The sequence below is a fragment of the Pseudorca crassidens genome, chromosome 14 (assembly GCF_039906515.1).
Source record: "Pseudorca crassidens isolate mPseCra1 chromosome 14, mPseCra1.hap1, whole genome shotgun sequence".
NCBI lineage: Eukaryota > Metazoa > Chordata > Mammalia > Artiodactyla > Delphinidae > Pseudorca > Pseudorca crassidens.
This window is the reverse complement of record NC_090309.1, coordinates 80,957,278-80,982,702: the sequence shown is the minus strand read 5'-3', so window position 1 is coordinate 80,982,702 and position 25,425 is coordinate 80,957,278. Positions and strand designations below refer to the sequence as shown.

General features: G+C 37.4%; 1 protein-coding gene across 2 annotated transcripts in view; it reads right to left on the bottom strand.

The window, feature by feature from the left end:
- The window catches only part of NBAS (NBAS subunit of NRZ tethering complex), a 341,606-nt gene that overhangs the window by 150,203 nt on the left and 165,978 nt on the right, over positions 1-25,425 (bottom strand). For both annotated transcript variants that reach the window (XM_067703666.1, XM_067703667.1), the window contains 6 exons: positions 24,330-24,559; positions 21,545-21,657; positions 15,413-15,526; positions 10,561-10,674; positions 8,282-8,439; positions 7,189-7,278 (listed from right to left, as the gene is read on the bottom strand). In XM_067703666.1, coding sequence (XP_067559767.1) covers positions 7,189-7,278; positions 8,282-8,439; positions 10,561-10,674; positions 15,413-15,526; positions 21,545-21,657; positions 24,330-24,559 — 819 coding nt within the window. The remainder of the gene's footprint in view (positions 1-7,188; positions 7,279-8,281; positions 8,440-10,560; positions 10,675-15,412; positions 15,527-21,544; positions 21,658-24,329; positions 24,560-25,425) is intronic.

The following is a 25,425-nucleotide window of genomic DNA, read 5'->3' as shown; positions in this document are numbered from 1 at the left end:
TAGGAAAGACAGAGGTATATGGAGTATATTTTTATTTTCTTTTTCCATGCCCAATTTTTTAATCAGCACTTACACAAAGTTATGGAGGACAGGCCACAAGAAACAGGAAACTGTCTCTCTCAGGAGCCCATTTCTCCCATTTTATCCCAGGGCAATACTAGCATGAATATGCAAAGATGTGTACATAAAATGCTCAGTGCAGTTCAGTCCAAAATAAAGGAAAACTGGGCACAATCCAAAAGTTGAAAAGCAAAGGAAAAGATAAATAAATTATGGTACATACATATCCAGTGACCACTGTTACACCATGACATAAATGGTCTATATGCAATGACGAGGGCAGATGTCCGTGACACATATCATTATATGAAAAAAAGCAAGCTTCAAAATAATATATGCAGTACAAATCCATTTTAGTTTAAAAAATAAAATAATAGTCCTCCAGGAGACAGAGGAGAGCTATACAGAAAATCTGTCTATGCTCAGAGAAAGTCTGGAAAGATATATATAAACTTCAAAATGTTTACCTCTGAGCAGTGGGATACATAGAATGGGGAGAGAGAAAGAACTGAGAGAGAAGAAAGAGAGCTTACATATCAATGTATTATTGATTATTTTTATATTTCAAAAAAATCAGAAAGACCAAAGTTACCACAAATATACATGTACGTCTTATCAAAAATTAACAAATGTCAGTATTTTTTCATAAGTGTTTCACAAACCTTTTTTTTTCTACTTTCAAGAAATAAAGTATGCCAGATTATACTGATTATCTGAACTCCTATATTATCTGAATTCCTAACAATCCCTATAAGCGGATTGTTAAAATAGAAGCCTGTACTATATTTGTAATTAAAGAAAACATTACACATTCCAGTCAAGATGGAGTCATGAATTATGTTGCAGTATGTTCACCATGCTCCAAAATACTGAGAATAATAGAAAGAAGAGGCAAAAGACACTCAACTTTATAGAGTTCAGCACTTGGGGGCTCAAAATTCAGATGCTGGCAATGGCCGCCAGGCCCTCCTCCTCAGAGAAGAACTGGAAATTAGAAGGATTCCCTGTAAGACGGAGAACTTCATCCTGGCTCACTGCCTGGGGTTATGCATTTATATTTATTTCATGAGGCTGTGGGCCGATGGAGGCAGAGAACTTGAATCAGAGCCCAAAGGAACTGGGCAAAACCATCACTGGCTCCATGTCTGTATTTCTCACACCCTCACTAGTACAGGGGGAGGGAGTCCCAAGTGAAAAGCTACTCTAGGATGTGGTTCTGGACTGAAGCACCAAGGGATTAGATAGGAGGAAACCACAAAACTACAGAATCCTTAAGGAGGGTCTAGGGAAATAAAGATTAAACTGAATGAGGACTTCCCTGGTGGTCCAGTGGTTAAGACTCATTGATTCCACTGCAGGGGGACACGGGTTCAATCTCTGGTCAGGGAACTAAGATCTCACATGCCACGCTGCATGGCCAAAAAAAAGAAAAAAAATTAAACTGAATGGTAGGGCTCAAAATAAGCTTGCAAACCAAAATCTCAAAACATCTGGAAAAATGAAAATTACTAAGGCAATAATTTTAACAAAAATCCACTTCAGAGGAAATCATTTTAAACTTCATAATATTAATGTGTACCTTTTGCAATATAAGATTGAAAATCCTTTAAGAAAGAACAAGATGTCACATAAAAGAAAAAACAAATATGATGCGATCAAGTCCATTTTTGTTTATGATATGAGGTAAAGTTCTAACTCATCTTTCTGTATGTTGGATATTCCTCAAGCCTATACTTTGACCTCATACAAAAAGTGGTTCATTATTACTTATTTATCAATAAATATAAAAGCTAAAACTATAAAACTCTTAGGAAAAAGCACAGGAGTAAATCTTCACAACCTTAAGTTAGGCACAGATTTCTTAGATACAACACCAAAAGCACAAGCAATAAAAGAAAATGTTAATAAACTGGACTTCAGCAATATTAAAAGCTTTTGCACTTCAAAAATCACCGTTAAGAAAGTCAGAAGTCACCGTTAAAGTAAAAAGTCAAATCATACACTGAGAGAAAAATATTTTCAAATCACACGTCCAACAGCTTGTATCCAAGAGTTTAAAAACGACAGCAAAAACTCTTACGACTTAGTAAGGAGATGACAAATAACACAGTTAAAAAATGGGGAATGTATTTATAGCCATTTCACCAAAGAAGGTACAGAAATGGCCAATAAGCACATGAAAATATGCTCATTATCATGTTATTTGGAAACACATACCAAAATGATAATGAGATACCACACACGCCTACAAGAGTTGCTTTAAGCAAAAAGCCAGTCGAGAATGTTAGCAAGGATACGAAGAAACTGGAACCTTAATACTTCCTGGTGCAGCCACTTTGGAAAACAATTTGGCAGTTTCTTCCAATATTTAACACATATACACCATACAATCCTTCAGTTCCACTCCCAGATACCTACATGAGAAATCAAAACATATTTCCATACAAAGACTTGTATACCGGTGTTCACAGCAGCATTATTCATGATAGCTAAAGGGTGCAAACAACTTAAACGTCCATCAACTGCTGAAGGGGAAAAGAAAGGGTTGTCCGTGGTACTGAAATACAACTGTCATTTGCTTGTTTTTATTTCAGTATTTCTAAATAAACCATTTCTAAATTCAAAATAGCTGTATGCTTAGCCCATGCCTCAATTCTAAACATTAATTAGTCCACTTGTATAAATCTGTAGCCACTTAAGATGCTCATAACAAGAATTCCCACAGTGAAAATGACTTTGTAATGGGAACCTTGTATATTAAGCATTTCCAACTCTGATTAGATTTATCTGGGGAAAACACTATTGGCTACGTGATGTAACTAATGCTAACTAAACAAAATGTTAATACACTCTAAGTGGTGGAATACTGTTACACCTAAAAAAAACATAATGACCAACATTAACAAGAAACTAGAAATCTTTGATTTGGGAGTTATTCACAAATTATGTACTTTGTTCTATTTAAAAGCAAATATCTTGTTCACCGGGACAACAGCCAATACCTTAGAACTTGTATGCTCCACTTGTACTAATGCAAATGCAACAGAACAGCACTTAACATCTTTTCTTTGCTTGGACACTTAAGTAAAAATCATTATTTTCACAACTGAGTAATGAAAGTCTTGGGCATTAAGCAGATTACATATACAGTCAGCTCTCATTTATGAGTTATAATTTAACGTGGTTATTACATCTACTGTTAATGTGTAACACACGGCATCTTACGGCTAAGCACTGCAGTTCAATCTAATAGTAGTAGCTATAATATTCTGAAACGTGCTTCATGAATCAAAGCCATCATGTGTTCACTGAGGGCTTGGATTAGCACTTCATGAGACCTAGATCTATTACAGCTTGTTGGAAGAGGAAAAAGGAAGACCGGAAAGCTTTTAAGGAGCTAAAAAAAAAAAAAAAAAAAAAAGACCAAAACAGACAATCATTTTGGAAGAATTCCTTTTCCTCGCTAAATGGATCCTGTGGAGGACTGCTGGCGGTCTCCTACATTTACTGAAGAAATCTTAATGGAGCAGTATGTGCCCACTTTTGGTGACACAGCAGGCTCTACTCCAAAGAGGCTACCAAGGGGCCGGGCTGACACTTTCTAATTCATCAGAGAAGCAGAAAATAGGAAACCCAAAAGCCACAAAAGGCTTTTCATGGATTCTATAAAGAAGGACGGGGATTCAGAATAAGCTTATGGAGCTGAACTCAGCAAAAAATGGTGCAATTCTCTACTAAACAGAGAAATGATACTCCCCCTTACAGTGGCCGAAATACAACAGGACCTCAATAGCAACCAGAGCACACACGTATGAGTTAAACTGGAAATACCCTATATTTTTAGGCTAAAATCTACTTTCTAATTTATTTTTACCACACACTAATCTTTTTGCAGTGGGAGTTTCCAAATTAGCTTTACTAAACATTTACGAGGCAGTCACTCTGTGACAAGCAGTCCATGGAGAGAGCACAAAGGTAAATGACATGCTTCCAGTTGCCGCACAGACCAAACCATACCACACACGTGCTGATACGATGATGCGAGATGCTTGGGGGATACGGGAGAGGGAACAATGGGGACTCAAGGAAAGCTTGATTAAGAAAACGACAGCTTAGATGGGATCAGGAGGGCAGGAAGATGACAAGAGCACAAGACAAGAAGGGCAGGACAGGCAAAGAGCCCTAGAAAACACCAAAGCTGCGAGAGCGCCTACTCAGAGAACGGGGTAACTTCAGCGTGACTGGAACACAGCACGTGTTTGGAAGGCATGAAAAGAGAGGAGGCTGTGGAGACAGTGGGTGATACGGCTGAACAAGTGGGGAAGGATCAGAGGTTCAAAAGGTACAAAAATGGGGATAAAGATCTCATGAAAAGCAGGTCTTCCATTGGACCTTGAAAAATAGTAAAATTTGCCAACTCCCCAATATAAGAACTGTTTTGAATCCCATGGAGAAAACACCATAGAATTTAACGTGCTTTCATATCTAGTAAGAGAAAACCGAACAGAAACTAATGAATACAACAAGTCAAAACAGCCAAAGGACAAAATACACCTATACCACTCCAGGCCCCTGGAAAATGCTATGACTTCCCTTCAAAGACAGTGTAACAACAGTAACCAAAAAAAGTATCTGCAGTGTTGACTACAGAACACAATCCTCCTCTGAATATCTCACCTTCTAGAACTGTGATGTCCAATCTGGTACCCAGTAGCCTGTGTGGCTAGTAAAATTAACATAAATAAAATCAAACAAAATTTAAAATTTGATTCCTTAGTTGCACGACCTTTATTCCATGTACTCAATAGCTACATGTGACTAGTGGCTACCACACTGGACGGTGGAGATACAGAATATTTCCCTCACTGTAGAAAATTCTATTGGTCAGTGCTCTCCTGGAGTCATCACTACAGGAGGAATAGGAGAAAAACCCTTAAGGGCCAAAAATCACATTACAAACTTCTTTGAGATCCTGAGATCACTTAGCACTGAACTGGGGATACACATGTGTATTCAATAAATGTTTGTCAAACTGAATTTTAGTATAAAAGAAAGAATTATGGAAATGAACTAATTGTACATATTCCACTGTAGGCAAAGCTAACTATTCCTTAACTCTATTAATAAATTCCACAATTGAAGCTTTGTACCAGAGTTCTAAAAGTAACTACACAGTATACAACTACAGATGAGTTCAGCAAGATGAATACAGCCAATTTATAAAGAAGATGTGGTGTGTACACCTACACACACACACACACAATGGATACTACTCAGTCATAAAAAGGAATGGAATTCTGCCATTTGCAACAACATGGATGGACTTGGAGGGCATTATGCTAAATGAAGTAAGTCAGAGAAGGACAAATACTGCATGATATCACTTATATGTGGAATCTAAAAAATACAACAAACTAATAAATATAAAAAAAGGAAACAGACTCACAGGTATAGAGAAAAAAACTAGTGGTTATGAGTGAGGAGAGAGCAGAGGGAGGGGAATATAGAGGTAATGGATTAAGAGGTACTAACTATTAGGTATAAAATAAGCTACAAAGATATACTGTATAGCACTGGGAGTATACCCAATATTTAATAATAACTATAAATAGAGTATAACCTTTAAAAATTGTGAATCACTATTTTTTGCCTTATATTACATAATATTGTACATCAACTATATCTCAAAAAAATTTAAAAATTAAAAATAAAATCAATGTATGGAAATATAAGGCAAACAAACAAACAAAAAACACAAAGACAAAAAAAAGGAGATTAAGTGTAGCTCACTTATCACAACAGATGTCTTCCAAAATAGTTACTAGAAAAATGAGTGACATTCTACACTTTGAAAGTGAAGCTTACCATTTAAAGGAATCCTGTGGGAACCAATCTATAAAGAGGATTATCACCTCTAAATTTATCTAGTTAGAATATTAGAAATAGCTACTGTCTTTGACCTAAAAAAGTGCCAATCCTATGTTGCTACAAATAGTCATAAAAAGTTAAATTCCATAGAGCAAAGGCTGACCCACAAGAGGGAGGTCTCAGTGAGTACATGCTTCCTCCTTCCTCTCCCGGGGTGAACTCTCCTGAGACTCATACATGCTTAATGGGTCCAGACAAATTTTATTCATAAGAATTTCAATGAGGAAAGGGAAAAGGGATTAAAATTCAATTAAAATGGACAAGAGAACTGAATAGGAACCTCATTAAAGAGGACCTCTCCTGAGATAAGCCCATCTCATTAGTAATCAGGAAAATGCAAATCAAATCACAAAAAGCTATCGCTGAACACTTAAGAGAACTGGTAAAACTGAGAAAACCACTCGTGCCAAGTGCTGGACTGGAGCAAACGGCAACCCAGACACTGCTGTTGAGAGTGCAACGGGAAAATCCCTTTAGAAACTTATTTGGGATTATCGACTGAGGTTGAACGTACACATTTATCTAATAACGCAGACTTCCAGCGCTAGGTAGGTCCATGCCAGAGAGAAAGGTCTGCACGTGTGCACTAGAAACACGCACAGAATGATGACGCAGCATTATTTTTAGTAACCAAAACGGAAAACAAACCAATGTCAGTCAACATTAGAAAGGATAAACTGGAATATATGCATATAGCGATAAATTTCTATACAGCAGTAACAATGAGTCAACTACAACACATATAATAGCATGGATGGATCTCACAGACACAATGTTGAGTGTAACTATTTCCATAAAGTACAAAAACAGGTAAAATTAAACTATCATACTGGGAGGGGTGTGATAGGTTTTAAAGTTGTTTTAAAACAAGAACAAAACACACATGGATCTAGTTATTGGGATGAGTCAGGATCTCTGGAAGGAGAGAGATTAGAAGGGCGTGAAGGGGACCTGTGGAAGGCCTGTCATGAGCTATTTCTTCATGTGTGTGATGGTTTCATGGATGTTTTCTTTATCATACTTTATGATACCTGGACATCTTTGTTTTGTGTATTTTTCTATATGTTATATTTCACACACAAAAAAAGTTTAAAAGAACAGTCTTCACACACACACACACACACACACACACACAGTAGGGTGACTGTTTCATTCCTCTCACAACCACCTTTCACTCTGCCCCCTCTCACCCTGACTCACCTCTTGTAGCACTTTACTCATCAATGGTGACACACTGATAGTCTCTCCTCCTTCTGGATGGATTTGGAAATTCACTCTTTGATAAAGAATCTGAAAAAAGAACAACTGTTTTTAAATTTGCCTCATTTTACAATGTAGGCTTTAAATTTAAAAAGTACTCTTTTGAGGAAAAAAAAACCAAAAACACTATTTCCTAATGACTACTTTGTGGTAACAGGCTTGCTGTGGGACTTCATGAACACCTTCACAAGGATGCAACCACAGTTTCAGGATGAGAATCAAGTGTGAAAAACCTGATATACAATGTAATAAATGACCATGAGATGAAAATGTGATTTCCAGAATCTCTTCATATATATATATATATATATATATATTTTTTTTTTTTTTTTTTTTTTTTTGTGGTACGCGGGCCTCTCACTGCTGTGGCCTCTCCCGTTGCGGAGCACAGGCTCCGGACGCGCAGGCTCAGCGGCCGTGGCTCACGGGCCCAGCCGCCCCGCGGCATGTGAGATCTTCCCAGACCAGGGCACGAACCCGTGTCCTCTGCATCGGCAGGCGGACTCTCAACCACTGCGCCACCAGGGAAGCCCTCTTCACATATTTAACAGTACCGTATTTCCATACCAGAGCACCATCCTCCCTGACACAGATTTAGCCTGTGAATTTTAGGAAATTCAGCTTCTCTCTAGCCAAAGCCCATATCCTGCCATTTCCAAAGGACTTCTAAGGGGATGGTACCATCACTGGTTTTAACTCACATGGTTTCAAGTATATTGTACAGGACCACTTCTTACATGTTTTATTCTTGACAGCACTAACTTTCCCCATTATATTCAATAATTTATTTCCTAATATACTTTCTTTTTTTCTCATACCTGTACCCTTTCTTCTTTACTGTAATAAAGCCAACAACACTAGTTTATATCCTAATATCTTCGAGTCCCTTTTCATAGAAGTGACAGACTATTTTTTTCCATAAATTAAAATTTTCATATTGCTGAAAAAGAAAGAGCACAAATCCCAAACCCACAGACTCAACAAAATATACTTCATACAGTTCGGGAGCACTTACTTTATTGGGAACACTTACTTCTGTCTTCAGAGAGCTGCTGGCAGCCAAAAGAACTTCAATGCTGCTAGCAGGGCAATGTGTCAAAGCAAAAGCCACGAGCTCTTGACGAGTGGCCAAGTCCTGGTAACCTTCTGATTGTCCTAACTGGCTACAAACATCCCAACTTTTAGAATAACCTGGAAAAAGGGCAAGAAAAAACTAACTGATTTTCACTACAAGAAAAAATCTTTAATCTAACATGAGAAACGGCTTTCTGCTTAGGTCTTACGTTACCAAAGCAAAGTCAGTCATTAGTGATGCACATTATTATATAAGCAGAAGCACATAAGGATCTGAAACTAGAAAAGAAAGATTAGGTGAGTTCATTGTCTAGAAAGTTCAGTGCTGCTCCAGACAAATTCTTCTGATAAACTATGTTAAATTTTAGATTCCCTGACAAGGCTACAAATAATCTACTGAGCTTTGATGTTGAGTAAAAGACCGGGTATCTGATTTCAGAAAGACTTGAGGGTATGGTTCAAGTACTTGTGTGAGCTTGAGAAAGTTCCAAGTGTCACACATCCTTCACCACTAAAAAACAATAATAATAATAATTCCTCCTTCATTAGGTTGTTAGAAGAACTGAACAATCTTTATTTAAAAACAACCTGTATTTAAAAGCTGTATTTATACACTGCAAAGCCTAGATAAAGAGAAATTATTATAGAGAGCTACACAGAATCATTCACTTTATAAAGATAGAGATCCAAGGACAGTGCCAAAAATTCAGTCAGCCCCTGAAACCAGCAGAGTTTTATCCTATGCAAGCTTATACTGTGAATTCTTAAAATGCACTTTTATTCTTATTTGAAGGCATTCCAGTTAGAAAGCAGGCCTTTTTTTCTAAATATACAGAGTCAAAATTGGTCAAAATTACAGGTACCATCCTTATAGGAATAAAATTATTACAAAGCTCTCCAAGTAAGCAGTAATAAATTAAGACAACAATGATTATCCAGAATACCATAATTATTCTGAACCTAATGTTGCAAAATCACTAGGTTAATATTACAGAACACAGTTCTTTCGGGAAACTAGTTTTCTAACGCTGAGGTTATAAAGCGTTGAGCTTTTTCCCAGAGTTTTCAACATTTTCATAGATGTGTTGCCAGACTCTCTCCTTGACAAAACTTTATTCAGGCTTCTCTGAGCCCTCTTCTCAAGGAGGCCTATACCTTGGCCCAGTCCTTGCTGAACCCGTATAACCCAGTTTTATCAAGAATCCTGCCAAGTTAGTTCAGAGGGAATCTCTCACCCTTGGTATCTGATCACCCCGGTCTGCCATCAGTAAGAATCCTGTTAAGTCGGTTTAGTACCAATCCCCCTACTCTTGATGTCTCTTTGCTGTCATTTTTCACCCATTGTTGACCCCTCAACCTGCTCCTCAGTGGTGAATTCCCAGCTGCCTTTTCTGTATTTGGAGTTGAGCCTGTTCTCTCTCCCCCACTGCAAAATTCGTGAATAAAGTCTTCCTTACCATTTGTAAGAAGTGTCAGCATATTTTTTCCTTTAACAGTATACATACAGAAAGTATACCTATCGTCAGTGCACAGCTCCAGGAGTTACTATGAAGTGAAGCAGTGCATTTATAACCACTCACTAGGAATGCACAGACATGGGTAAACGGATGTGCTTGAGTTTTCACACAGTCAGACACAGCTACAAAAAGCAGATCATTTAGCACAGAGCCTGTAATAAGACAACATCACTTCCTACCCCTCTGGGGAATGTATTCTTTAATAGAGAAATTATTCCACAATATAACCTGCTTATCCTCCAGAGACTTGAGTTATAATTTCAATATGGAAAGTTTTAGGGTTGTGAACTACTTCCCAATTACTCAACATTAATTTGAAAAGCATTATGCTATCTCTTAAAAAAATTAAAGAATAGAAATACTGACAATTTAGTCACAAATTATAGATACTTGAAATTTTTTAAATTTTCTTTTATATGACAAATACATAAAAAGGCATTAAAATATTTTAAAATTGTTATTAAAATTATGAGCCTGTTCTTAATCTGGAATGGAAAGCAACCATATCTCAGATAAAATATAACCCTTGAGCCCATTAAAGTATGTATATTAACATACAAGCACATGGAATACATACTTATCAGCACTCACAAAACATTTCTCAAGGCTTACGAACACAATGTGGTTGGCTTACCGATTAGGCAACTAATTTCAAAACAGACCTCTTCCATTATTCACCACATAAAGAGGACAAGAGCAAAGTGTTTAGTATCTACTTCACCTGTGGCCATCAGCTCCTGACAATGCACACTGGCAGCTTTGTAGTCATGGAAACGAAGTGCTTGCTCTACTAGAAGGATTAGAACCTGTCCACGCCTTTCTTCTGGGTCTTCACCTGTAAACACATGCAAATGACTTACTGATTTGGGCAGTATCAATTGATAGAGGAGCTCCTTAACACTATCTTTCTAATTAACTCCAAAATAAAAAAAACAGAGATTAGACTGATTTTTATAAGATTATAGGAGAAAAGATCATGGCCACTTAGACCTTCCAATCTATTTATTAATCATGGAATTCTCTCTCAGTCTCCTAAGTGATCAATGATTAATATCAGCCTCAGACCAAAAGTAAATTGGTACAACCACTATGGAGAGCAGTATGGAGGTTCCTTAAAAAACTAAAAACAGAACTACCATGTGACCCAGCAATCCCACTCCTGGGCATATATCCAGAGAAAACCATAATCTGAAAGGATACATGCACCCCGTTGTTCACTGCAGCACTATTTACAATAGCCAGGACATGGAAGCAACCTAAATGTCCATCAACAGAGGAATGGATAAAGAAGATGTGGTACACATATACAATGGAATATTACTCAGCCATAATAAAGAATGAAATAATGCCCTTTGCAGCAACATGGATGGACCTAGAGATTATCACACTTAGTGAAGTCAGACACAGAAAAACAAATATCATATGATATCACTCATATGTGGAATCTAATTTTTAAAAAAAGGAAACAAAAGAACTTATTTACAAAACAGAAACAGACTTACAGATATCGAAAACAAACTTATGGCTACCAAAGGGGAAACATGGTACGGGAGGGATAAATCAGAAGCCTGGGATAAACACAAACACACTACTATATATAACAAACAAGGACCTACTGTATAGCACAAGGAACTCTACTCAATATTCTGTGACAGCCTATATGAGAAAAGAATCTGAAAAAGAATGAACATATGTATATGTATAACTCAATCACTTTGCTGCACATGTGAAACTACCACAACATTGCAAATCAACTATACCCTAATAATACACATATATGTATGTATGTATGTATGCATTCACCCCCAGACCAGCCATTCCAATCTAAGTGGGTAGAGGAAAAGTTTTCCTCCCAATAGGGAATTTAAATATTTTTCCTATTTATTTAAAAATTTTACCCTTTGAATGTTCTAATTATAATTCATAAATGACAAATAAAAGGGGAAAAAACTTAAGCACAAAGTAAAATGGACTTAAATTTTATAGTTTCATTGTGATAAAGTTAATTTGTATATCAGGCAATCTGAGCAGGTGGTTAGAAGGAAAAACATAAGCAAAAATAGGCTTGAAAAGAATGATGTCTAGAAAAATCCTACAAACAAAACAAAATTCTCGGGGAGAACAGCCAGGAGTATAGCCAGACTAGAAATCTATTAAAGAAAATGATCCAGATGTTTCGTCTGAAGAAAATACTAACGGTGGTCTGACAAAGCCTTGAGTATATGAAATATAATTTAAATTTTGTCCACAAATTCTTTGATACTCTTCTAAAGATGGAGCTTAATGCTTCTCCCCTTGAGCGGGGGCTGACTAGTGATTTACTTCTAACAAACAGAACATGCTGTAAACGACAGTGTGACTTCCAAGATTGGTCATAAAAAGCATTACGGAATCCGCCCCGCTCTCTCGTAGATCAACTGCTCTAGGAGAAACCCAGGAATTGCCATGTTAAAAGGACACTCAGGAAGCCCTGTGGAGAGCTCCACGGGGCAAGGAGCTGAGGTCTTGCACCACCAGCCAGGGAGCAATGGAGGCCTTTTCCAACAGCCATGGAAGCCAGCTCAGGAGCAGATGGCCCAGGCCCTGTCAACTTAACTATTTCCCTTGAACTTGGGAGGGCCTGTGTGACTGCTTCTGTGAATGAGACACAATGGAAATGAAGCTACCCAAATTCCAAAGCTAAATTATAGAAAAATGACATGAAGTTTTGCTGGTTTCTGTTGGGATGCTGACTCTGGGATCCCTCACCCACGTAAGAAATCTGGGTAGTCTGAGAACACCATAAGGAAAGACTACAAGGAGAAACCACACAGAGAAGAGAAAGCCCTAGCTACTCCATTCCCCAGCTTTTTAAAAAATCTTCTCAGCCCAGATGCCAGACATGTGAATAAAGCAGGCTTTGAGATGAGCCCATCCCTAGCTGCTGTATCTGACTGCAATTTCATAAAAGACCCTGAACTGCCTAGTCAACCACCAGAACTGGGAGAGATAAAAAGACGTGGCTGTTGTTATTTTAAGCTACTAAGTTTGGGGGTGGTTTGTAAAGCAGCAATAAATAACCGTAACATTCTATAAGCTTCAGATACATGTCACCTGCCTGTGATCCCTTTCTTAATACCACTCCACCCCCAGCAAAATATTAGAATTGCCTTTCTTCAAGTTCTATAGCATTTGTTTACAGAAGCCATGTGCTACCATCACACCCCACGATGCAGCATAATTCACTGCTTCCGCAGACCTCTAAGATTCTAAATCCCCAGAGGGCAGCAGGTGTGTAACAGAACCCGTATCCAAAGTACTGACAAAGTGATATTGCTTCAGCTCTCTGAGGCCTCTATTTCCCCATCTGTAAAATGTGGCTAATAAGAGGCTGTTGTGCACAGCAAAAGAGGTAGTACGTTAAAAGGGCACAGAAGGGAACTGGCACACAGCAGTCACAGGTACGTATTAGCTATTATGTGCACTCAGGGGGCTCACAATAAAAACACTACGTTGAATGAAATGTAGATACGAGTCTTATTTTTTAATGATACTGCACTGAAGTTATAATACAGATTCCACATAAAAGTTTGTGAAATAGAAGTGGCCAAGTTGAGATGGTTCCAAATACGAGAACTAAAACAGCTGCAATGAAGAAAAGAGGTCTGAACACCATGTGGTCCACATAAGTGTGCTCTGCAGGACTGAAGAAGAATGTTCATACCATTATAAATGCAGGTTGGCCAAGATCACTGATCTTCCCGTTTCTATGTCAACGTCACAAAGACAAAAATGGAAATTAATCCTAGTAGGCAGGTACATGGAAAACGCAGACGGCATCCCTGACTCCTTCATTAGTTTCTATGAACTGGATCCTTATGAAATTCTTCCCTGATGATCAGAGTGCTTCAAAGTTTACAAAGTGCTTTTATATGCATTAACTCATGTGGGTCTCTTATACTCTGGCAGGTGAAGCAAGGGGGGTGTCATTCCTATTTTCCAGATGCAGAAACTGAAGCTTGAGTCATTTAGCAAATGAACGGGACGGTCAGGAGTGGACCAGTCTCCTGACTCCACACCCGATTTCTCCACAGCCATGTGCGATGCCTCACGAAGGATGCCTGGCCCCAGTCACGGTGTCGGCACCTTTCCAAGGCTGCTGCAAGTCCAAAGGTGAAGATGCTAGTGTTATGCTTTTGGATAGGCTAGAAAAGGACAACTGACACAATAAAATATACTAAAACTATAGGCCTTAAGAAGAAGAGCTCTATACACAAAAATTTTTAAACATTAATACGTGTGTCCACTAAATACACTAAATACATATTTTTTAAAGCTCAAAATAAACAAAAATCCCCTTTACTTTTTTTTAAGCTAAAAATGGAATTTATCTCAATTTAAGTAAAACAGTTCTGGGGTTAGAAGTCTCTTTAGGCAGGATTAGATCCAGAGGCATGTAGTATATCATTGGGGTATTTTCTTTCTCTCTTTCAATTGGATTTATTTTCAGAAAACTGATCAGATAAATGACTGCCAACATCCCCAAGGTTGTATCCTTATGACTTTCATTTGGAAAGGAAGAAAGAGCCTCTGTCTTCCTGTGTTTATATATCAAGCATCAGGAAAGATTTTGATTGGTTCTGTTTGAGTCACACGGTCATCCCTGAACTGGCTGGTGGACAGAATACTGTGGCCGACAACTGTGGCAAAGCATCTTGATTGGCAAGTCTCCCGGGATCACATGGGCTGGGAGATGGATGGTGTCCCAAAGGAAGACCACTTAGCAAACAGACAGACGTGTAGCACAGATAACTAGTGTTTCAAGTCAGCAGGGGGTTCGTGTTTATTCTTTTAGTTGAAACGGGAAGGTAACTGTCACAAAACTGTGCTGGATCCATTTGAAAAATGTAAGCTGCACATTTAAAATCTGTTTAAGAAGACGAGGACCCACTTGACTATGTCCATCAGGTCGGATACACGTTGGATAAGCCAAAAATACAAAAGAGAAGTATTAAAAGATTGGTAAGCAGAATAGTACAAAACGTGAAGTGTAGAGTCAGAAAGACTTTCCTTGAAAGCCATGGCCTGCTATTTAACCCTGTTGAGCTAGATACTTAGCTTCTCTGATCTTCAATTTCCCTCGTAAAATAGGAAGAATACATCATCAACACCACTTAATAGAAAATGAAATAACACATGTGAAAACCTGACCAAATAGTAAAGGCACAAATTTTTCTAAGAAATTACTCAGGACCAAAAAGATCACACCAAATTTCAACACTGAAGGTGAACTGGTAGGGCCGGCTGGTCCTATGTTCAGTTTTCTGGTTATAAATGGTGACCCTGACTTGTGTTTCTGACCTCGAAACCACTTAGTGGCACCCCAAATAAGCCTGCCCTCGTTTAAGTAACAGAAGGTCCAAGCAGCTCAGTATAGGTGCACCGTTTTATAACATGTCAACCTTTCTCGAAAAGACAAATCCTTGCCCAAAAGCAGCTCCTCTGACACCTATAAGCACATATTCCAACGTTCGTCTAGGTGATGTCGAGAATAACACAGATCCGTACTCTGCAGTTCAGCATCCAAAACGTACCTGCTACCCTCAGCAGCTCAGCCAGGCCCAGCAGCTTGGTGGATTGCTTGTAGCACATCGGGGACTGGCAAATACACTCCTTGATGAGGCCGATCCGATCAGAGCACAGTCGCACTACAGAGAAAGACACAGTTTAGACTTGTGACCAGGGACATAACACTTTGTTATGTCAACCAAGCAAAATGAAAACTGTGTTAACCCCCAGATCAATAAGAATTAAGTAAAAGACACAATTTTTTAAAAACAGTAAAGTTACTGTTGCTTCTGAATAAATAATGTAGAACATGGATCTTTTCATTATCACCAAACTTCTGAAACACAGCAAATGAACTGGCATTCTGAAGCTAAGAAAAAGTGTCACCTTTTCAAGTGCCAGGTCAGGACTTAGGGAAAATTTTAAAGAAGGCGGTATCTGTCTTTGAAAACTTCGCATACTTCCTGGTACACCAGTGGCGCCACCTTACCTCAACCCCCTAAAATCCATTCCATGTTCCAAATATCCACCTTCTACCTCCACCACGTCATACCAGTTTGGAGGGCAGGAGTCCTCAAAGCGCTCACTGACCCAATTTATTAACCTTTCTCTAAAAACAGTCCCCATCCTCTCACTTAAGCTAGATGTCAGGAAAATAAGATGTCTGATCACACTAACTCGCACTATGTGGTAATTAGGCACACTTAAAGGGGGGAAAATTGAATTAAAGAGTATTATCTATATGCTAGAAAGAAATGGTATCTATTCAGGATAGAGGTGTTAACTTTTAAGAAACATGGCACTGCCTGGGAAGCTAGGACCCAGTAAATACAACAATAACGATTACCATGATAGTAGCTGACATGAAATGAATATGACCTGTGTCCTAGGCACTGTTGTAGGTGCTTTATGTGTGTTAATCCTACAAGGCAGAACCTAACAGGGCAGGTACTATTATCCACAGGGGAAGAAACTGAGGTGCAGAAAGATGAAGTACTTTGGCTAAGGTCACTGAAAGTGATGGGACCTGAATTCAGTCCAGCTCCTTAAATATTCTTCACACCTTCATTCCTTTATCCATTCCTAAATCCGTGGCTATATAACATACATCCTATTTTCCCCCAAAACTTCTTCTAGGCAGGTGGGAGGGGGCCCAGGGATTGTGGATATAAAGGAGAAAGGTAGTAGTTTTTCTTTGGGATAGGCTTTTTTTTTGGGGGGGGGAGTAAGTTTTTATTATGACTAAATTTCATACTCACAGAAAGGTTGCAAGAGTGGTACAAAGAACTCCTCTACAGTTTTTGCCAAGATCAACCAATGGTTAATCATCTGCTCCATTCACACTTGCAATCACGCACGCCCTTCCACCCCTCCCCCAAGCACATGCATATATACACATAAACATATGTATCTGCACACATCTATTTTTCCTGAACCATATGCAAATATCATGTCTTTTTATCCATAAATACTTTAGTGTGTATTGGGCTATTTCAAGATAGCTATTCATGCAACTGCTAGTACAGTAATCCTGTGGTGGCCTTTACTCTAAAATATAAGGCAGATGTAGACTTCAGTTACTTCACAATCAGGACGGCTAATATCTAATCTGAGTACAGCTTCCGCAGACTGTATTGTTTTCATGTCACTAATACCCACCTCATTAACTTTCAGGCTGGCCATGTGACTTCTATAGGCAATGAAATGTGAGTGGAAGTGACATACGGCACTTCTAAGCGAATGCTTAAGAGTCATCATCATGGGATTCCTGATCTTTTCCCTCTGCTGCTACAATGCCAGGTTTAAACTTACCATATCACACTGAGATTTTTGAGGTTTTTTTTTTTTTTTTTACTATAGGACAGTCTAACAAAAACTAACTGATACAATATACTTCAAACTTTTTCATAACTTTTCTCAATCAAAAAACTGGGTTTTTTACCTCAACATCTGCTGTTTTATGTGTTTTTCTCCTAGTATATATATATTTTAAGAAAATGTGTACCATTACTTCAACATTTCAGATTCAGTAACTATGAGAAAGGTAATTTCTATATATTTCTAACCTGATTTTCAAAACAACACTTATAGATATTATCATCATTCTATGTACCTAAAAGCCCGGGTTTTCACAGATGCTTCAATGGTCTTGTTTGATGAATTCTTATATTCTTCTTAGAGAAACTCTAGGTTTATAACTCTAATAAGCTGATTTCCTTACTGTTACCACTCTTTCCAGCTCAATAAAATTAAGGTGGAAAACTGAAACTACACATGGCAATGGATCATCATTTTCTCTGTACTTCCTTTAACTGGAATGCTCAAGTGTGGTTTTCTGCTTGTTGCCCTAAGCATGGTATATTACTAAGATTCCAAGCACATTAAATACATTTGGAGAGTAGGATTCTAACAGAATGTAACTGCCATGTTAAAATGCCTTTTTATTTTATTTATCTACCTTTTAAGCCTCTGGACCATCACTATACCAGTTCTCTTTTACTGTTTACCATAGGACATGCTAAATTATATTTCAAAATGTGATTTCTTATTTAAATTAATTCAAGCCATAGATGTTATTATCTTTCCATGAAGGGAAGAGGTCTTTTGACTCCTAAAATTCCTTTTCAAACTGAAATTAATGAACAAGAAAAGAATAAGCATATATGTATCTTTTAATAATTGAGGATTCCTCAATTTCCTCTGGATCTCACAAATATTTTTAAAAACTACTACAAGACACACACACACACACACACACACACACACACACACACACACACACACACACTCCCATCTCAGACATAAGAAGCATTTATTGACCAGTTACCCACACGACAAACAGTCTCATAACAACCTTAGGAGGAAGGGACAGCACATGCCCAGCAAAACACAGATGTAAAATTTCAATTTCGGTCGCTCATGAAGGGCATCAAAGATGCAGAACATATACAGCTCCTCATGATGTTGCAGAAGGACAAATCGGACCATATAGGTGAGGAAGGAGATAATGTGTAGAAGTCAGTCACTTAGCTGATGCTTGAGAGCAAAGGTCAGAGTTTCCTTCTCAAAGAATCTTTTACTTTCACACCTCCTCATCAGTAGAGTATTGTTTACTGTTACATATGCAAGTTCTTGAGCCAGACAGACTACCTAGCTCCACCTCTAACTAGCTGTGTGACCACAAGTAAGCTACTTAACCTCTCTGTGCCTTGATCTAGAAAAATGAAAACAATAACAGTCACTACCTCACAGGGTATTTACAAGAATTAATAATTACACGCAAAGTATGCTTAGAACTTAAAAATCACTCAATTATTATTATTACTACTAACATATTCACAGAAATGCTTAAGTATTGGATTCTCTAGTATAAGGATTCTCAGTGTTCAAGATATAACTTTCAGGACTGTCCAGGGAATATTTTACTATTATCTCCAACTGAGGAAGGTAAAGTTCAAAGCCATTAAGTTGCCACAGATCACACACCTCAAGGCGGCTGAATCAGAATTTAAACCCAACAAGACAGAATCAGGCCTGCATGTCACGTCTCTCAGTATATTAGTGCCTCAAGGTCAAGAGGTACCCCTTCATTATTTTGGTTACTGGAATAAAAGTGCCTAAATTAATCTTTATTGAATGTAAGGAAAGGAGAGTGGAGGAGAAGGAAGGGACAGTGAGGGAGGGAGGGAGGGAGAAGGAGAAAGTAGGTAAGACCACTCTAATTCTGCCATCATTAAGAGGGCCTCCAAGGAACATAATAAAAATGACAGCTGATACTTAGAGAGCTCTTACTATATCCCAGGCACTACAAACATACAGACTTAATCTTTACAAGCAATTCTATAAGGTACTCATTACTACGCTCATTTTGTAAATGAGAAAAGTTAAACACAAAGAAAGGCTAAGACACGTGTCCAGTTACTCAGCAATAAGTGGCAACATGGGCTCCCAGCTGGGCTTAACACAATGTTGTAAGTCTGGAAAACCGACTTACTCTATTGTAGAAGGAACACAGGGATAACTAAAATATCCTAAATTGGTTCACTTGAATAGTAAGAATAATTTACACAACATAAACACCCAAGATATGGGGAAAAGCACACATATGTACAAACACATCATAGGTGATTCTTACACGAGGCATTATTTTTTATATGATATTTGTAATCCTGTTTTTTATTAACTCATGCATTATAACTTATCTAGTACCACTAGCCCTCACCTGCTGAGAGGTGCAGCAACTCCTGGAGTGTAGGCAAAGAAGGCTTCAAAACAAAGCAAAGTGACAAAATGAACTACTGTACACTGACTACAATAAAAAATACCTGGACCATAAATCTTTAAATATCAAGTAACTTTGTTCGTCCAGTATTACTGATGAATACTAAAACCTAAATTATATTTGTGACATAAATACAACAAACAGTACACAAAAAGAATATTCCATCTCCACATCCAGAAGCCACTCTAATAGGAAATTCCAAATTAATACATCAAACTGAAAAGCTGTCAAAACATGAAAGCAAAGTCTTCCTTAAGATTCTCCTCAGTCAGGAAATTTCTCAGAACCTACAGTTTGGTTGCAGATATTGAAACCCATCAGCTGATGTGCAAATATTGCTAATTGAGCACCGAAGAAAAATCAGAGCGCAACGTAATTTTCAAACTTTAATAGCATTTGGGAAACCATCTTTTGTATTCTATCAATCTGCTTGAATGAAATAACTAGCTAAAATATACACACACACAGAGTCAAAGCTATAATGACTTGACCTAGCAAGAGATATAAGGAAGACAAAAGTTTCACAGTGCTCTGGACTCTCTCATGACTGAAATCCTCAATTAAAAATATAAGTGTTTCGGGGGAGGTGGTTAATAATTTAAGATATTTGAGAATAAACTGAAAATGCTTTTTGGTAACTCTGATTAATCCTCACAATTTTAAGAAGCTCTGAGCTCAAAAATTACATGCACGGTGCGAGTGAATAGAATTTTCTAGTGACTTAACAGTCACCTTGAACACAGCTGTTTCAGATGTTGCCGGCTATTTATAAATCACATACAAACTACTGTCAAACAAAGATATTCAAGGTAATAGTAATATTACCTTTTAAAAGTCTAATAAATTTGTCTGACAAGCAGAACTTTAATTTTTAGTAAAACTACAGTGGAAATCCACATGAAAACATGAGAATGTCTCTCCTGCCTCATATTCCCTAAGATCCACCTGACTCAAAGCACCTCAGAAGACAAAGACACCAAGGAACCTTTAACAGGCTATCACTGACCGAAGATACTAGAAGTTTAAAAAAAAAAGAGAGACACACACACAATTCTGATGAAAATTTATCAAAAACCAGAGAGATGGAAGGAACTTAGTTATGCCTCCCCCACTCCCAATTCCAAACGTTTCCAGAGTTAAGAACAAAGGTAAGAGCACTTTGCTGTACACCTGAAACTAACACAACACTGTAAATCAACTATACTTCAATAAAAAATAAATAGTAAACATAATTTTTTTTTAAGAATAAAGATAAGACATTGCATGGAAACTAGCCAAGCATACCACTAATCGCCAAGCATACCCGCTTCATTTAGGGCAATGAGGTCCGGGATTGAAAATCCACCTCCTTCTTATCAGGTAAGGTTCAGGACACTGGGAGACACCCACTGTCCTGATAGGACAGCAGGGTTGTTTGAGTTGGTACTAACGTGACTTCTACCTTTAGGTAAAAGAACTCGAGCAATGTTAACAAATTGCTAGTAATTTAATTCTGAACAACAACTTCCTGTCATTCTCGCTGCTTAAAAAAAAAAAATCTGTTTAATTAAAGAATATTCTACAGTAAGCATAAAAACAAATAAACTATTATCATTTATAGCTAATTCTAAATCTATGCAACTGAAACAAATAAATAAATTGCAATCCAAAACTGATGTAAACCTGAAACTCTCAGCCATATTCCCCAATTTCTATTTGTGTTTTTATCCAATAGCCTCACGGCTGTACTGTTATTGAAAAATGGGACAGAGGGCAGAATCTATTGCTAATGGACTAAATGACCAAAAGTACTCTTTAGTTAAAAACCTAAAAAGGAACACGAGTGAACTAATGCAAAATGAGTTAATAATAGTGCAACACTAAATAGAAAACTCACCTTGCAAAGGCAGAATCTTTACCCCAAATTCTTCGAGGCACCCCAGGGCTTGGATAAGATCTAGCTCCTCTTGAATGGCAGCAGGTCTATCTGTTATCAGCTGTAAGCAGCACCTAGGAGAAATTCATTTTTAAAAAGGAAAAGTAACATATGTTCAGCTAAGTTGCCTTTCTATGATCAACAACATAGAGATCCAACACATTTATCAAAAACCAACTTCCTTCCAGGTATTCTGCTAGAGGCTTTCTGATATCTTATTTAATCCTCACAGCAAGGCTGTGAGACAGGCAAATATCACCATCTGCTTTTTAAGGAAGCCAAAATTGAAGCTCAGAGGTGAAGCAATTTGCGCAGGGTTATGCTGATGGTACGTAAGGTATCACAGTATAAAGCAAGATACGTTAGCTCTGGGTTTAGTGTTCTGTTCACTGTTGACTCAAAAGATAATGATCATGTAAAAAAAATTTAAAAAAACAGAAGGAATACAGTTAATTTCCAGTTATTCTTTTAAGGAAAACAGAAATGTCTTGATTCGATCACAATTTTGTCTCTCAAAGGAAAAGGAATAACCTAAGAAACTGCATAAGAGACATTTTTCTGATCAGAAACAATCAGTTGGTGATGTAGTACTGAGATAAATATAGATGAAAGTGATTTGATAATCTACGAATTTGTGATACCTATGGAGTATTTTAAGCAAATTTTTTAAAATTCAGATAAAGTATACTTAATAAATATTGTAGTTAACAATAAACCTATTTTCTGAAAGGTGCATGGAGAGGAACAGTGGGGCATGAGACTAGAAAGACAGGTAGAGATCAGGCCACGAAGAGCTAACAATGCTAAAATCATGGACCATCACATGAAAATATCTAGGCCCCAGGATCTAACTACATGACCAAGCGACAGATATAGGCCTAGCTTGCTCTTGCAAACTTTGGGGATTTAAATCAGATGAGCACTAACACATACTTACTACTGGTTCAAGGACAAACAGTATACAACCTATTTGTGGCATCTACCAAAATTCTAACAGCACTTTGAACCCAGGAATCCCAGTTCTAGGAATTTATACTACAGACAGGCTCTCACATGCCCAGACATAATTATGGATGTTCACTACCACAGTCTTGTTAAAATAAAATACACTAAATCAGGAACTAATTAAATAAATTGTATAAAAGTCAAATAGTCTACAACCATCAAAAAGGAATGAAACAAACCTATATGTATCCACATGGAAACACCCACAATATAGATCGTAAGTGAATAAAACAAGACACAGGAAGATAGGTACAAGTAGTATACACTTATTTGTGATTTAAGAAAGAAGGGGGTAACTTTTAATAAGATATTCCAGAAGGATACACAGGAAACTGATTAAAAATATAACTGAGGGATAAAGTTAGAGGAACTCGAATGAGGAGAAAAACATCTTCCATATCTATCTTTTGTGTATTTTTAAATATTTTATCTTGTGGATGTACTGCTTCCTCAATTAAAAAAAAAAACCTAGTAAATAAATAGTAATTTAATCAGTAAGAATGGATGGGCTATTTTCTATTTCAATAAAACTGTAAACAATTAAATACATCTGGGCTCACAGGGCTCAGTCAGTCTGGTGCCACATTACACACACAGGACATCTTTTCTATGAAGGTGTGTCCTTGTAGGAGAAAAGGGGGTGGACGAAAGGCAAATACTGCGAGTACTGTGTAGTTTCAAAAATGATCTCTAGGAGCATCTGTCAAAAAGATTTAGGTCAAACACAACTCCCAGTTGTTCTATCTGATATTTTCATCATCTGAAATAGAAATACTATCCCTTGGGAGAGAAGGAAAAAGTTTACTAACTATTTTAAACAACTTTGTCAAGTTCAATAACATGGTTTGAGAAAACATGATTCTTTCTGTGATAAGTTATCACTGGGGGAAAAAAGTTAACCTTTAAGTTTTGCTAGAGTTGAAACAACTACCAGTTATTTGAGGGGAAAAGTAACTCTAAACAACTACCACAATCTTTACATCAAAATAAATTCCAAATGGGCCTAAAATTTCCATGCAAAAATAAAACCACCAAAGTAGTAAAAAAAAACAATACGAAAAACTATTTTAATGATCTTGGGAATTAAAGGTCTTTCAAAGGATGACACAAAAGACAAAAAAGAATAACAACCGAGTTTTTTAAAAATTCAAAATAGCCATTTGAAAGATAAACTGTACATTATTAAAACTTGGCAACACAGTTTAACCATTAAGCGAGGCAAAGGGCACGTGTCCCATACGCAAAAAAAAAGCTCCTAAGAATCAATAGGAAAAAGAGGAACACAAACTTTCCTGTACAACAGGCTAAGAGAGGAACAGAATTCAGAGTCCAGAAATTTCCCCCTGGAAGGGACTTCTGAGCTTTATCATCTAATCAGAGCGGAAGCCATGTAAAGCATACAGACACGACCTAATGTGCTGAAATTTTCCAGAACTTGAACTTGCTGGCTACCACTTGAATCTCTTCCAACAGAAGAAAAGTATAACCTTATAGATAATCATCTAGAATGACCGTGGGAAAGTGTGCTAGAGAAAAAGGGTCACAAGAGAGTTGATGAATACTTAGGACGTAATTAAGTTTTCATTCTATATTCAAGCAATAAATAACGGTGCCCCATAGAGTCGAGTCAATCTGTACTTGTGATAACATATTTTGTGAGGTAGAGGATAAAACCAACAATGAAGTTTGTATATTCTGACGTCCCCCCCTCCCTCTTACGGAGAATACAGAGTTCCTCTACCTGGCCAGATCCATGCAGCTGTCGGTGAGGTTGGTAGAAGAATTGAAGTACTCTCTGCTGGCAGCCAAAACCAAGTCAATGCTTTTTTCATAACTGACCCTGTACTGGGTTTTTCCTTTATGGGCTACACTAGTCGGTGGATTTACTGAACATGCACTGCAGTGCATCATCTGCCCAGCCAGGTGGATATTTTCAAGGCGACTGGAACACAGAAGGCTCTCTGTAAATATCTGGGGAAAAGAAGAAACTGGAGTTAGTGCTTAAAGAGGGAGGACTCAGTTCTTGACACAATGGAGGCTCTGATATCCAAGTGAAATAAATTTTAAAAAATACATCCATCCTACAGGCAGAGGCTGCACAATATGTATGAATGTACTAAATGACAATGAAGCACACTTTAAAATGGTTAGTATTATGTTATGTGAATGTCATGTCAATAAAAAAATCCCCCTTTTAGGAAGAAGAAACAATTTAACTGAACAAACCAATGGTAAGCATAATATTTTAATGTGTTACAACAAATACTTGAGTAAAATATCCAAAGTTCATACTTATTAAAAACAGGATCCATTAGACACACTGTCCACACTCTGCTTAAAGTATTTATAACATTTCCATTTTTTAAAAGAAAATCTTTGAATATGGTACACATGATTAATGACTGTTTAAAGCATCTGAAGTCAGTCTTGTAAACTAAACACCCAGGCTACAAATGTTCTACTTACACCGAGTCACTAGAATTACAATACACCACAGAACATTTTTTTCTAATCTGCAATTTAAAAACTATTTAAATAAAACAAAAGCCTCTGATGGAAGGCAGTTATGCAAATGTCATTGTATTTTACAAGGCAACTAATAGCATCAATTAACATAAAATTTATTCCATAATTGAGGTTATCTACTTATTCCAAAAAAGTCCTATTAAAGAGCTCCCTTTAAACCCACACTAATAGCATCAATATATAAATAGCACAAGAACTTCCACAAGAATGTTCTTTCCTATCATGCCACTGTTGGATGAGGATAACACAGAAAAAGAAGAGATTAAAAAGTAGATTTCATGGAGAAGCAAGAGTTTCCTTATAATTAGGAA